Source organism: Ornithorhynchus anatinus, chromosome 2, assembly GCF_004115215.2.
Source record: "Ornithorhynchus anatinus isolate Pmale09 chromosome 2, mOrnAna1.pri.v4, whole genome shotgun sequence".
NCBI classification, from domain to species: domain Eukaryota; kingdom Metazoa; phylum Chordata; class Mammalia; order Monotremata; family Ornithorhynchidae; genus Ornithorhynchus; species Ornithorhynchus anatinus.
Window position 1 is genome coordinate 40,555,710 of NC_041729.1, and position 15,176 is coordinate 40,570,885.

The 15,176-nt window shown below is 44.5% G+C and overlaps 1 protein-coding gene across 1 annotated transcript in view; it reads left to right on the plus strand.

Annotated features, from left to right (window-relative positions):
- The window catches only part of MAD1L1 (mitotic arrest deficient 1 like 1), a 575,141-nt gene that overhangs the window by 373,921 nt on the left and 186,044 nt on the right, over positions 1-15,176 (plus strand). The window contains exon 16 of the mRNA XM_029056371.1: positions 12,055-12,262. Coding sequence (XP_028912204.1) covers positions 12,055-12,262 — 208 coding nt within the window. The remainder of the gene's footprint in view (positions 1-12,054; positions 12,263-15,176) is intronic.

Genomic DNA, 15,176 nt, shown 5'->3' on the forward strand with positions numbered 1-15,176 from the left:
TACAGTCTAAAGGGGGAGAGAGACATTAATGCAAATAAAGAAATTACAGGTATTATGTATATGAGTGCTGTGAATAAAGGGAGCAAGTCAGGATGATGCCGAAGGCAGTGGGAGAAGAGGAAAGGAGGCCTTAGTCAGGGAAGTCCTCTTGGAGGTGAGGTGTCTTCAATAAGGCTTTGAAGGCAGAGAGAGTAATTTTCTGTCGGATTTGAGGAGGGAGGGTGCTCCAGACGAGAGGCAGGGTGTCAACAAGGGATTGTCTGTGAGACAGACGAGATCAAGGTACAGTGAGAAGGTTAGTATTAGAAGAGTGAAGTGTGCTGGCTGGGTGGAAGTAGCAGAGTAGCAAGGTGAGGTTGGAGAGGGCAAGGTGACTGAGCGCTTTGAAGCCGATGGTGAGGAGTTTTTGTTTGATACAGAGGTGAATGGGCAACCCCTGGAGTTTCTTGAGGAGTGTGGAAACATGTTTTGAATGTTTTTGTTGAAAAATGATTTGGCAGCAATGTGTATTATGGACTGGAGTGGAGAGAGACATAAGACTGGGAGGTCAGCAAGGAGGCTGATATAGTAATCAAGGTGGGATAGGATAAGTAACTGTATAGATGTGGATGCAGTTTGGATGGAGAAGAAAGGGAGGATTTTAGCGATGATGTGAAGGTGGAACCGACAGGATTAAGGGACAGATTGAATATGTGGGTTGAATGAGAGAGAGGAGTCAAGGATAACACAAGGTTATGGGCTTGTGAGACAGGAAGGATGGTCCACAGTGATGGGAAGGTGAGAGGGTGAACATGGTTTGGGTGGGAAGATAGGGAGTTTTGTTTTGGATATGTTAAGCTTGAGGTGATGGGAGGACATCTAAGTACAGATGTCTTGAAGGCAGGAGGAAATAAGAGACTGCAGAGAGGGAGAGAGATCAGGGCTGGAGATGTAGATTTGGATATCATCTGCATAAAGATGGTAGTTGAAGCCATGGGAGTGAATGAGTTCTCCAAGGGAGTGGGTGTAGATGGAGAGTAGAAAGGGACCCAGAACTGAATCTTGAGAAACCCCCACAGTTAGGGGGTGGGAGGCAGGGGAGGAGCCTGAGAAAGAGACTGAGAATGAGTTGCCCGAAAGATGAGGAGAACAAGGAGAGGATAGTGTTAGTGAAGTGGAGGTTGGATAATGTTTCATTCATTCATTCATTCATTCATTCATTCATTCATTCAATCAATCAATCAATCAATCGTATTTATTGAGTGCTTATTTTGTGCAGAGCACTGTACTAAGTGCTTGGAAAATACTATTCAGCAATAAAGAGAGACAGTCCCTGCCCACAGTGGGTTTCCAGGAGAAGGAGGTGGTCCACAGTGTCAAAGGCAGCTGAAAGGCCAAGGAGGGTTAGGATGGAATAGAGGCTGTTGGATTTGGCAAGAAGGAGATCAATGGTGACCATTGAGAGGACGGTTTCAATAAAGTGAAGGGAACGAAAACCAAATTGGAGAGATTCGAGGAGAGAATTGAAGGAAAGGAATTTGAGATAGCGGGTGTAGACAGCTTGCTCAAGGAATTAGTGCTCAAGAAATACTATTATAACTGAGGAGTCAGGGCCCTTGTCCTGGGCTTTCAAGAGTTTTCTCTGGCTTGGGGGTATGTAACCTAAAGACAAATCAGGCCACCTGCCTTGGCTTGAGTGCTCATTTGCCAAGACCCTTCTCACAGTCTCTAGATATCAGTTTGCCCATGACCCTTAGGCCTCCCATCAGACTCAGGCATTCCCCCATGCTGAGATAGCATGTCTCCGAGTTCTACAGGCAGAGAGATGAAATGGGCACCAGCCCCTCTTGCCCTTCTGGCTCTGGCTCCTCCATGGTCAGGTGTCATAGTGTGGGCCTTTCAGACTACATTCATACATACCTGGTCTCATCTTCAAAGCTGTGTTTTCGAGGCCCGGTTCTGGTTAATTTGAGCCTTCAGGTGCATCATGGCATGAAGATTGCACTTTCAGATCAGGTGCCAGAAAATATGCCAACAGCCAACAAATATTCTCTGGGAAATGCCCTCTGATCTGTGCCCCATTCTACAAAGGGTTAAGATGACACTCCCAGGCAAATATATTTATACTGTATTTAAAGCTCAAAGACAGATGATTTACTACTGTTTTATCATCATCAGTGGTATTTTTTGAGCACTTAATATATGCAGAGCACTGTACTACGTGCTTGGGAGAGTAATACTAATAATAGTAATAATAATAATAATAATTCTGGTATTTGTGAAGCACTTACTGTGTGTCAGGCACTTGTACTGGGGTGGGATGGATACAAGCAAATCGGGTTGGGCACAGTTCCTGTCCCACATGGGACTCATGGTCTCAATCCCCATTTCACAGATGAGGTAATTGAGGCACAGAGAAGTCAAGTGACTTGCCCAAGATCACACAGCAGACAAGAGGTGGAGTTGGGATTAGAACCCAGAACATCTGAGTACAGTTCAATGGAGGTGGTAGACACATTTCCTGCCTACAGCAAGCTTACAGTCTAGAGGGCACATTTGTGTGCATTTTTCAGTGTTAGCTGTATTTTTCAGTTTTGCCTCCGCTGCATTTCTTCTGGCAGGACTTGAAATTAAATGGTGGAATGTGTTGATCAATTGGTTCATTTGCTTTGTCCTCTCTTAGCATTTAGTTTGGGTAAATTAGGCAGGTTAGGGAGAGATTCTAAAGCTCCCTGGAGTCTTAGAGTAGAATCTGGATTTCGGAACCTACATTTTGTGATTGGATCCCAAGGAAACTATTTGAGTCTGATCTCCCTACCCATTATCACTCCAGTGCCTGTATTTGGTCATCTTAATTTCTCTGCTCAGCACTGTTAAAGAAACATCTCTTATTTTATCAGGAGACCGTTTTTCATTTTGTTGCAAGACCCTGACTGTGAAGGGCTGAAAGAAGTTTGTTCAGATCATGCTTCTGAACACACAGAGAAAATATCTGTTCCCCTGTGAGTTTCAAGAAATGGCATTTCCCATTTTTAAGCCTGACTCAGTGAACAAGGGTTTGAGTGAATACCAAATCAATGGACTAGTCTTCGAATGAAATAAAGCAACTAAAAAGGGAGAGGGGGAGGGGAAATGTGTGAGCTACACTCTTCATAAATATTTCCGAGTTCCTTCAAATCCTTTCATTCCCATAAGTGTACATTAAGGGTCCGGAATATATTCAAACATAAGTTTAACAAATGTGGTAATACCACACACGACAGGTGTGTGCCACCTGTTAGAAATGTAAATGAAAACAAAAATATAATAACATTTATGTAGGAAGTTGAGTGCTTGGGAAAACCGGAATGATGGGTGGGACCAGGGTTTCTGGAGTTTTATTTGAGTTTTGAAGGAGCCAAGGGACCTGCCTGTCTTTGAATCTTTAGCGGAGGGAATGCAGGTCATTAGGCCCTTGGGAACAAGTACAAATGATGGTCACCAATTTTTTTTGGTGCAGTTACATTTTTGTTACATCTTACTCATGTTCTTTTTCCTTTATAAGCACAAAATTCACCACACACCTTCCCTAACTCCCCAAGATTATTATTTAGCATACATTTAGCTTTCCTCCCCAAGATTATTGTTTAGCATACATTTTGCTTCCTTTTTTTCCCTCTTTCAGTCAGTGACAGCTTTTCTCCACAACAGCCTTGTAACCAACCCCACTTTCTAGTTGGCAGAACCTCTGTGAACCATCTCATGAGTAAAACTGAATATGGGTGGTCTACTCCCAGCATGTCTATTGGGGTTCCGGAGCCCCTGATACTAATTATGGTATTTATTAAGCGCTTAGTATGTGCCACACACTCTGCTAAGCCCTGGGGTAGATATAAGGTAATCAGGTTGTCCTACGTGGAGCTCACAATCTTAATCCCTATTTTACAGATGAGGTAACAGACACAGAGAAGTGAAGTGACTTGCCTAAGCTCACACAGCAGACAAGTAGCAGAACTGGAATTAGAACCCACGTCCTCTGACTCCCAAGCCTGTACTCTTGTCACTAGGCCATGGGGCTTTTCTGTATCACTGATATCACTGGTCTCCACACCTAGCCCACTGGGTTCAGAAATGGGTGTGCTCTTAAGCAAATGCCACTAAGTGTCTCAAGGAAGGTATGTTGTCTTGTCATTGGGTCGATCAATCAGTAGAATTTGTCGTGAGCTTACTGTGTGCAGAGCACTTTACTAAACACTTGGAAAAGCAAAATACAAGAGTTGGTAGAAGCAGACTCTTCCCTCAAGGAGCTGACAGTCTAGTGGGAGACTTACCATCTAGTGTCCTCAGTCCAGTTGAGCTACCCAGTCATCAGTCAGTCAATCAGTTGTATTTACTGAGAGCGTATTGTGTGCTGAGCACTCTAGTAAGTGGTTGGGAAAGAATAGTAGAGCTGGTAGACCAACGCCCCCACACAAGAAACGTATATTCAAGGGAGCTTACAGTCTACAGTCATACCTTTGACACTCTCCCATTGTCTCTGTTGCCCACCGTGGCACATTAAGGCACAAAGGCAGGAATGCCTAGACCGTGGAATGGAGAGCAGATTCACTTTGTGAGTGCTTAATAAATACTATTACTACTTCTTGGTAAAAGCAGGGAGTGTAAGGTAGTGTATGGGGGGATAAATGAGTGGATAGGTAAGTGCAGGTGAGTTTTTCCCATCAACTTGGGTGTTAGATTCTTGTCTAAATAAAATAACTTGCTGAACAACATTTGATGTTGTCCTGATTTTATCTTTATAATCCACCTTCAGTGATGTAGTACATTGTGGGCCCTATCTATCTTGTCCTATCATTTCTGGGTTTCCCTTTTAACAAGTCATTGGAAAATAACCTCTTTAGTCTAAGATGAATTAGTGTATTCAGAGCACTGTGTGTGTGTGTGTGTGTGTGTGTGTGTGTGTGTGTGTGTGTGTGAGAGAGAGAGAGAGAGAGAGAGAGAGAGAGAGAGAGAAAGAGAGAGATAGAGAGAGAGCACACACACACGCAAGAGCACTACCTGGTTCAGGGTTGGGAAACAACTAAACTGGGAAAGATGCCAGCCCTGCCATCAGAACTCATTTAATCACATTCAAGATGACTTCACTGGGAGCAGTCAGCCGTCCTGCTGCAGAAAGATGAACTGGTTTTCATAAATTCAAAAGATTTTCATGATGTCCTTGGGTAGGAACTTTCCATCAAGAAAATGGTGCACAGATTTAGGATTTTAATCCATAGACGTGTATCCCAAAGACTTGTATTGAAATTTAAAGATAACATCAATCATCTCACTTTGGGCCTGGTCACTTTTTCAATCTGGGCATTAAATGGAATGTGACAATTTAGACCTCTGTGCTCCAGAAACTACTCGAAACAATCTCAACTTTTGGCCATATGCATGTAGTCCTGTCCCAATTCTTCTTTTCTAGGCTTTTGAACTTGTAAAGATAGCTTCCCAACACCAACACAGCACCAAAACTGACTGTTCAGTCAGACTGGGTAGGGAAGTTAACTGTGCATAGGGCCTCAAATGTCAATCACTCAATTAATCAATCATTTTTTGAGTGCTTACTGTAGTGCACTGTAATAAACATTTGTGAGAGTACAAAGGGAGCTGGGAACGTGTCTACCAACAATTATAGTGTACTCTCCCAAACACTTAGTAAAGTGGTCTGCACACAGTAAGCACTCAGTAAATACCATTGATTGAATATAACAAAGTCGGTAGACACATTCCCTGTTGGCAACGAGCTGACAGTCTAGAGGAAGCTCTGCGCACAGTAAGCGTTCAATAAATGCCATTGAATGAATGCTTAAGTCAAGGACCACCAGGGAGACCCTGGGAGTGAATTGGGGGTAGGAAAGTCATTCTTCTTCCCCTGTGGGTTTGAACAAATAGAGGGATGTCCGGTTTGGGTGAAAGAAACTAGAGGACATGGGCTTTAGTTGCCCCAAGAGCTGAGCTAGGGGCTGAATTGTATGACTCTTGAAGTCCCTCCCAGCTTTAGAATTTTCTGATTCCGTGATATCTAGCTGAAAGGACCTGAGGAGCAGCACACCAGAACATCCTGCTCGTTATGTTGTTGTAATGGGCTTAGCTGATGCAGCAAATCAGTTGTATGCATTTCCTGGGCACATTTCCATTTTTCCTACAATGGATTACCCCTGATTGCTTTTAAAGAAGGTACCCAGGGTGCCTCCCAGCCGCTCAGATATTTTTTGCTACTTTAAGCACTAAGCACCGCAGTCCCTAGTTAGCATCCAACTTTTAAGGAATGAATAATTCGCCGTACTTCCTTGAATGGCAATCACACCTGGCAGCTATCAGTCAACCCATAGAGCACTTTGCTGGAAACCAAGGCGCTTTGTATGTCTCTCAGTCACTTTTGAATTACCAGGTCAGCATAATTCCTTCGGGACTGCTCATAGGGAAAGTAGTCGAAGGTCATGGCTACCTACAGTTCTTAATAACAATAATAATAATAATAATGTTGGTATTTGTTAAGCGCTTACTATGTGCAGAGCAGTGTTCTAAGTACTGGGGTAGATACAGGGGAATCAGGTTTTCCCACTTGGGGCTCACAGTCTTAATCCCCATTTTACAGATGATGTAACTGAGACACCGAGAAGTGAAGTGACTTGCCCAAAGTCACACAGCTGACAGGTGGCAAAGCTGGAATTAGAACCCATGACCTCTGACTCCTAAGTCCGGGTTCTTTCCACTGAGCCACGCTGCTTCTCTCTTGATATAAGCATGTTGGTACAATCCTGACTTGGATAAGGTGGTTCTTTAAAGTCAGAGACGAAGGATGTCCTCTGTAGGAACTAGAAGAATGCCAAAAGCCAAGGATGCATGGGTTTGTGAAAATGATGCAGTCTCTCTTGTAGTTTGTCTTCATGATGAGCCAAAGACGGGTCCTCTGAAGGAGACTACCGACTTTGTATCATTAGGATGGTTTTCTACTTCCTTGTCTATTACTGTGTTATTGGTCAGTGTGCACCCTAGGTAACAAAATTCAGTCACAGCTTTTAGCTCTGTGCTGCCAACATAAATTTTTGGTCAGATATATGGCTTTCCAGGAGATATAGCTTCCCTGTTGCTGACAGATAAGACAGCTCAGTTTTTGTTAGACTTATCATAAGCCTGTAGGGTCTGGCTGAGTGAGAGAAGCGGTTCACAATAATTTGCATGCTTTCTTTAGGGGTCGGGTCTCTAGGGCCCAATCATCTGTATGTAGTAATAATAATAATAATAATGTTGGTATTTGTTAAGCGCTTACTATGTGCAGAGCACTGTTCTAAGCGCTGGGTAGACACAGGGTAATCAGGTTGTCCCACGTGGGGCTCACAGTCTTAATCCCCATTTTACAGATGAGGTAACTGAGGCACAGAGAAGTTAAGTGACTTGCCCACAGTCACACAGCTGACAAGGGGCAGAGCCAGAATTCGAACCCATGACCTCTGACTCCAGAGCCCGTGCTCTTTCCACTGAGCCACGCTTCTCTAACCATTAATAATGGTTTTTAGGACTTTGGATTATGTACAAAGTGGTGAATAGAAAGAGTTTCCCAGGGATGCAGAAGCATGTTCTGATACCTGCAACCAGCTGTGTCTTCTTGTATCATCCAGCTTGGCTGCATAGAATAAATGGAACCGGACTGGGCCCGCTGCACTTCTCTGCTTTACTGCATTGGTCATGGGCATGTTGGTAAAATGGACAGAGCAAGCTCAGCTCTGAACCAGCCAACTTTGCCATCAGGAAATAGTCTCAGAATCTTGATGTATTTCCCATGGCAGCCAGACTTGCTTGGTAATATCCAAAGCCCAGATTTACAGATGGCATCGAATGTTTTGGCAGAGTCAGTGAAAACTACGTAGAGTGTTGTTCCCTGCACTTTTTCTATATCTGGCGAACCACAGACATCACATCCACCCTGCCACGCTGTCGGCCGCAGCCACATTGTGAATGCCAGAGCGTTCGGTCAACAGCATTCTTTAGGATCAAGTCCAGAAATACTCCTACTAGGATACCGCTGGCGACAGTAATGTTACCTTGAAAATCAATCAGTTGCATTTATCTAGTGCTTACTGTGTGCAGAGCAATGTATGAAGTACTTGGGAGGACAGCAGAGTTGGTAAACACATTCCTTGCCCACAAAGAACATACAGCTACAATCTGTTCTTTCACCTTTCTTCTTAAAAATGGTGATGATTGGAACATCTTGAGATCCTGCAGCAGTTCTTTGGGGTCCGTGTGTTGGGAATACTTTGTGCAAATGATTAAACAAGGTGTCCCCTACCTTTTGATTTGCACCAGAATTGGATAAACTCCATTCTCATCATTTTTTTATGAGAGGCAGCGTAGTCTAGTGGAAAGAGCACGGGGCTGGGAGTCAGAGGACTTTAGTTCTAACCTGGCTTTGCTACTTGCATGCTCTGTGACTTTGGGCAAGTTAGGAAACTTATCTGTGTCTCACCTGAAAAATAGGTTCTAAATTCCCGTTCTTTCTATTTACACTATGAGTCCTGTTTGAGACGCTCCCAATTTATCTTGCGTCTATCCTAATACTTCACACACAGTTCAGTGCTTTCCAGATACCTCAGTAATTGTTTTCATGTTCACCTGTGGAAGATAGGAGTTATTACTGAGAAGCAATGTGGCTTAGTGGATAGAGCACAGGCCTGGGAGTCAGAATGATGTGGGTTCAAATTCTGGCTCAGCTGTATGTCTGCTGAGTAACCTTGGACAAGTCACTTAAGTTCTCTGGGCCTCAGTTACCTCATATGTAAAATGGGAATTAAGAATATGAGCCCCATGTTGACCTGTATAACTTGTATCTACCCAGAGCTTAGACCAGTGCGTGGCACACAGTAAGTGCTTAACAAGGACCACAATTATTATTATTATCTCTTTTCAGTGATTCAGCCAGAGTAAACTATGTTGACTGACTACCACAGGAAATCGCAGTATTCGATTTATAAAAGCAGATTTTGAAGAGACAAAGGACTAATTTAAACCTTGCAACCAAATATGAGAAAGGAAAGAGCATTGAGGATCCTGGAGTTTGATAGAATGACTTGGGCTAGTCATACTGCTGCTTCTCCATGCCTCAATTTCCTCATCTTTCAGGTCGACTCAATAAGAGACAATCCTTGTCACTTTTCTGTCTCGGGGAATATGGTGGGAGTTAGTGAGTTAATGCAGTAGAGCTCTTTGAATCCTTTTAGAAAAAAAGATGCTATGTCAGGCCCGAAGAGGCTTAAACAGTAACAGGAAGTTGCCGGCCAAATTCCTTACTAGGAGCTATGCAAAATGTAATCAGAGCTTTCTCTGGAATCAGCAGAGACCTCCTCCCATTATTTCAGTATGTTGCTTAAAATATTTTCCCCTTCTAGAAAATTTTCTGGAAATCAAATTACAAATTCTTTATTCCAGCTCAAAAGGATAATAACACAGGCAAGTAAGAAATTCAAGAGGCTGGTGTTCTTTCATAGACATTTAAAATGAGATGAGATTCTACAAGAGTATTATAATGTCTTTTTAGTGTGTCAGAATTTTAAATGATTTCTCCCCTTTTACATTTTTAAATGGAGCATCAGGCTAATTGGGAGGTAGCAAGTGCTGGCAAACCCATCAAAATGGGAGTGCATCCCTGCACTGCTCCAGGAGTGTATAGGAGAGCCAGGAAGGCAGAGCCTTTATACTGTGCCCTTTTTTCCTTTTTTTTTTCCTTCCAGTGGTGTGAATTACAGATGGGAATGGGAGCCTTCGAGATAGTGCTAACACTGATCTAGATAGGGAAGACAGCTGGAATTGCCGCTGTGGCACATTTTTCTTCTAGCCTGGGATCAGTGTTTTCTTTTCCACTTCAGCTCATTAGACAAAGTGACTCCATTTCACAGGGCAGTTGGTCTATGAAAGCAGATGGTATGCTTAAATTCAGAAGGACCATAGAGAGGGGCTTTCAAATCCTCTTTCCCCTATTGGGGGTGGGGCCGTAGGTGGGGACCCGGGGTTCAGGGAGGGTTGAGTGTAGTCAGCTGTTAGGGACAAAAGTCCCTAACCCCTTCTTTGTCAGTTTCCTCTTCTGATGGGAAAAATGAATAAAGTAATGACCCTAACAGCTTTGAGTTTCTAAGAGAAAGGTGATAGGTAAATACAAGGTGACTTAAATACTCTGTCGTTCCCTTGCCCTGCCTTCTGATAGGGAAAGCGCTCTGGGAACTGGGCATGACTGAGGAAGGAGTTTGAGAGAGTGAGCAACGGAACCCGATACTATCCACCTTTTCGCTGTTTTCTTAGAGGGGGACACATCCTCTCTGGAATACTGTAAAGGGAATAATACAGGCGTTCATGTTTTCAGGCCCAGTGTTGGTTCCTTGAAGTCTAAAAGTACTTCTTTATAAGTGACTACTGAAATCAATCTGAACACCACTAGAGGGCACAAAAACAGCTGCAAGGCATTTAACCTTTACTTTTCTGCCTGTTTTCTTTCTCCACTACCGAGACAGGGAAATGAAATCAACTTGGAAAACAAAAAAGTTTCAGCTTCTCATGGCTGTTCTGTTCCACTGACTTGTGGGGCGATTTAAAAAAAAAACACAAAACAAGAACAACGACACCAGTGACAAGGATATTTTGAAAATGCCATGGCAGTTTGCTGTTAAGAAGTCTCAAAAGACTTCTGGGCCAGCATCAATTTGTTAACATCATTTTCTTAGGCTGTGCTCAAAGATTTCAGGACATAGTGCAAAAGCCAAAGATCAGCATGGCCCAGGAGCTTTCTCTAACTCAGCAAATGCACCAGGAATCATCGCTGGTCCCCAGAAACAATTAATAGCCCTTTCTCAACAGGCTGCATTTCCTAAAGTACAATCCCTGCCTTCAGCTTCCCATTCTAGCAACATAAGATGGATCTCCAGCATGCCTGGATTTGGCAGTGATTTTGTTTTCCTTCTTACGTAGCTGTTTCCTGTGGTTGCCTGCGGATTGACCACATGTTGACTGGATAGCAATGCTTCCTAGGGGAAAGGGGATAGAGATATATGGAAAGTCTCTTTCCAGAAGTCTAAATGCATGGCTTAATGAATGATTCCTGAAGTAAGACATCAAAGTATAGAAGACTAGTTGTGCCTCACACCATTTACTGAAGATGTAAATAAGATTATTTACCATGCAGTGGTTTTTGCCTATTATTCACCTTGAAGTTCACATTCTTTTAATGTGCCTGAATAAAGTGCAACATATGATAACATTTGGAGACTTTTGATCTCTTCCTAAAATGTCTAGACAACCACTTGTGCCTTGGCTCATTATTTTTATAGTGAGAGGTTGTGGAGGAAGCTGGGGGTCCAGGGGACTGAGTTTTTGGTAGCTGTAAATGTATGAGGCTACGGATTCACAGGACACACATCCTCCCCTCCTTGGCACCCAGAGAACCCCAGTGTCCACTCCTACTCCACTCTTGTTATTGAAAGAGAGGGCGTTTGTGTCGAAGAGCCCACCCTGACCCCAGAGTGATGTGTTCTTTACTGAGATCAGAATTGGTTTATATGGAAATGCAGGAGCATAACAACAAATAAGTGTGGAAGGGTGCTCTCAATTGGAGGAGAAACATAATCAGGCACAATGGGATTTAGCTGACTGGTTTCAAGCTCTATAAACCAAACACCTCCCGGTAAAGATGTTTCATCGGAACGTGTGCTCGCTTCTCAGGTACCCGCATCGCATAGCTCACCCATGACCCCCAAGACCTCAGCTTGGTGCCCTTCCAGATTTGACAGAGTAAATTAACCGTGTCGTCTGTTCTCCCTTCCTGCTGTGGTAGGAGACTATGTGGGCGCGTCCATCTTCCGACATTCTGCTCCTGTTCGGTTGTGACTGAGGAGGATGTTCCAGCTGAACAAGAGATGGACTCTTAAAATGGGGGAATCCTCTCTTCTGATTCATTCTTCGTATCCTTGGGCCTTAAACGTGGGCGGGTTTGGGGTGGTGTTGACCTTCCTGTGAGATGGTCTAGGCCAGGTCTGCTCACTTGAGTGGGTTCATGTCTTCCAGGGGGACTATGACCAAAGTAAAATCAAAGTGCTGCACTTCAGCATGAACCCAACCAACCTGGCCAAGCAGCGTCTCAAAACGGAGCAGCTCCAGCTACAAGAGGAATGTGAGAGGCTGAGGGAGCTGGTCCGGATCCTGGAGGGGGGAGGCTCCATTCCGACCACTCTGGAGGGAGCCGGAAGCCTCCAGTCCCCACAGGAGATTGCAGGTATGTCTGTACCTACCTTCTTTCCAGCCACCAAAGTTAAGAAGGCGAAGCGAGGGGGAGCCACAGGAACTGGACATTGCAGCTGACAGCTTTAAGAGACTTAGACCCTGTAGGAAGTTACCCAAGGATGAGGAAAAATGGGCGCCTTGCAGAGAGGGTCATAATGGATGAAGGATGAGGGAGCCCAGCGATTGACTTGGACAACATAAACAGTGTCCAGAGAAGGAGTGGGGTTGTATAAACAGGGTTAGGCATAGAAGTCCGCAAGGAGCAAGGAATATCTCTTGTAGGAGTGGAGAAAAAATGGCTGAAATCTTTTTAGACCGCCCCCCCCAAAAGAACAAATTAATATCGTTTATCAGTTTGTAGGTGTCCCATTTATCATGACTAAATCCAATACTCCATGAAGATAGAGCACATCTTTCATTGGTCTAAATACGTTTCACCGAATCCAAGGAGTCCTTTGCAATAGAGTATATCTTCCATTCAGTGATGAGAATGGGAAAGAAAGAGTTACCTTTTTATTACAATAACTGAGAGGTCAATGCCTCTCACGCACACTCTCCAGTTCTGTAAATCAAGGTAACAATATCTGCAACGTGTGACTTGTCACCTAAAACGCGGCGAGGTGACTGGCTAGAGTCGATTCACACCGCAGAACCCTGGAGATTTTTACAATTGCAAGTCCTGCCCTCGGAACATCCACTTTGCAGCTGCAGAGAAAAACAGATCAATCACCAAGAAAGAAGGAAGTGGCTCTGGGAACTAAACTGTCCTGGTGCCATTGTGGATGGCCAGAGACCACTGTGGAGGCCATTTTGGGCTGTCTAGCCCTGAGTTGCCAGCATGGATCAGTGTTCCACGAGGCCCTTTCTGCTGTCGAGGATACCCCAGAGGCATCTCTCTGGGAATTAATATCACCTGGTGGAGGAGCCCTTGATACACTGCCTTGAAAGTAGAGGACTTGCTTTTCGTTAGGGCTGTTGATAGCATTTTGTTGTCAGGAATGTGCTTGAGCTGTCCAGGAGGCTTTGGCAGGTTTGGAATGAGGAACTCAAGTAAGAAGAGGCTTCTTTGGAAGGTTGTGGCATTAACCCAGTTCCCACTGTGTCAGAGGGACTTTTAATAGTGGTGAGAGCCTTCCCGGGTGGAAATATTGAAAGATGCCCCAGCTCGACATGAGCGGGAAATTAAGGTTCTCCATCATTTTGAGTGGTAATGCACTTCTGGTCCAAGTATATGTCATTTAATTTGTTCGTTGTCTGAACTCCCATCCCTCTACCACCTTTTACCGGTCACAGCCCTCTTCCTATAGAGACTGATAGTCAATGACAGGCAGCGACAAGATTTGCCAGTCCAACCCATGGCCCCTGGCCCCTGGCCCAAAACCCCCCGCAACCCTTCCAGTGTAATCACCACACCAGCTGTCATATCTCAGCACATAATCAATGGAGGAGACCATCTTTACCCTCCTCATCCCCCGCTATTCTCTGAACACTGAGCTATTATGATTCCAGAGGGCGTAAAATGTGGAGGTAGGTAGTGTCTTGTTTTTGCCCCCTCCCATGTATGACCCACTTGCTTGTAGTTTGAATACAGTGATAGATGACAGTGAGGGGTAGTTTGTTTTTTTTTGTTTTGTTTTTGCTTTAATCTCATTGGGATTTGTCAAACATAATTATGGTTTGGCAAACTCCCCCTTAGTTTCCTCCACATTTGCTGTGGAATGTGGACTCTTTCAGTGCCAGCCATTTAGTAGGTTGATGGAGCAACACCTTCCTCACCAAAGGGTTTCAGGATGTTTACAGTCCCAAGGCTTTGCCACTGTCTGATTCCTTCCTCAGGCCAGTTGTCCTTCCACTGCTTTGGTTCAGAGCTTCATATACTGGCAGGTGACATGTGGTTGCCAAAACAGCCACTGGGGTCTGGTGCTCTGTAGCTGCAGCCTCAGAAGAGCCATTTAACATCGTCACCGGAAGGCCCTGAGCAGCATCTGATTGCTCCAAAGTGCTAATGGATGTGGTTACCTAAAGAAAATGGGGAAAAAAAATAGATAAAAGGTCAGAACAGCCCGGCCAATGATGGGTCGCTAGTTCAGAGTCTCAGGAAGGTGAGTCTGTGCACAGTCGAATTTTTAGACTCCCATTTTTTGAAGTTTCGAATCACCTGAAGTTCCGGCATGGAAGGCTAAAGAAGTTTTTCCCTGAAAAATTGCTCATCACATGAACAGCTACAAGCACACTTCCTGGTGCCCGGCTATCCGGAAGCTGTGGAGGGGTGATTGCTAGGCAACCGTGCTAATGCGGTCTATCCTGCCGATTATTTCCCTTTGATTCCTTTTACATACACCACGTTGAGAATCGTCCTCGTAGGCAAGTCCTACGTCAGCCAGGGCGAAGGCTGAGTGGAGAGCGGATTTGGGAGGTGTGAGTCAGGCTGATCTCAGGTGAGATTGGTGAACTGACACAAGGTCATTCCAGCTCCTGGGCACTGCTCTTATGGGAGTTTGTTTGCGCAAGCCAAGGATATGAGGTAGTGGCTTTCATGAAATCAGTTTTGTAATAGAGTGTGTTGCAGATTTTGCCTGAGGAAAGCCATCCCTTCAGACACTGGATGTTTGCATAGGACTCTCGTCCTTTCTGACATGAATGGGATTATCTCTGATTGGTAACTGGAAAGTACCACCTTCCTTGTCCCTGCTTCACCTCCAGCTCGGTCTTCAACCACCTGACTCTCAATGGGATGGCTCAGGTATAGGGTGGCATACACGGTGAAGAAATAATGATACCAGCTCTGGGGGAGAGCCCATGTATGGGCAGTCTTTGAAGTTGGCAAGGGGATCGGGGTGAACTGAGGGGTTCCAGCCTTCCAGGGAATCTCCACTGTGCCTGATGTCTGGTGACCTTTCGCCGGT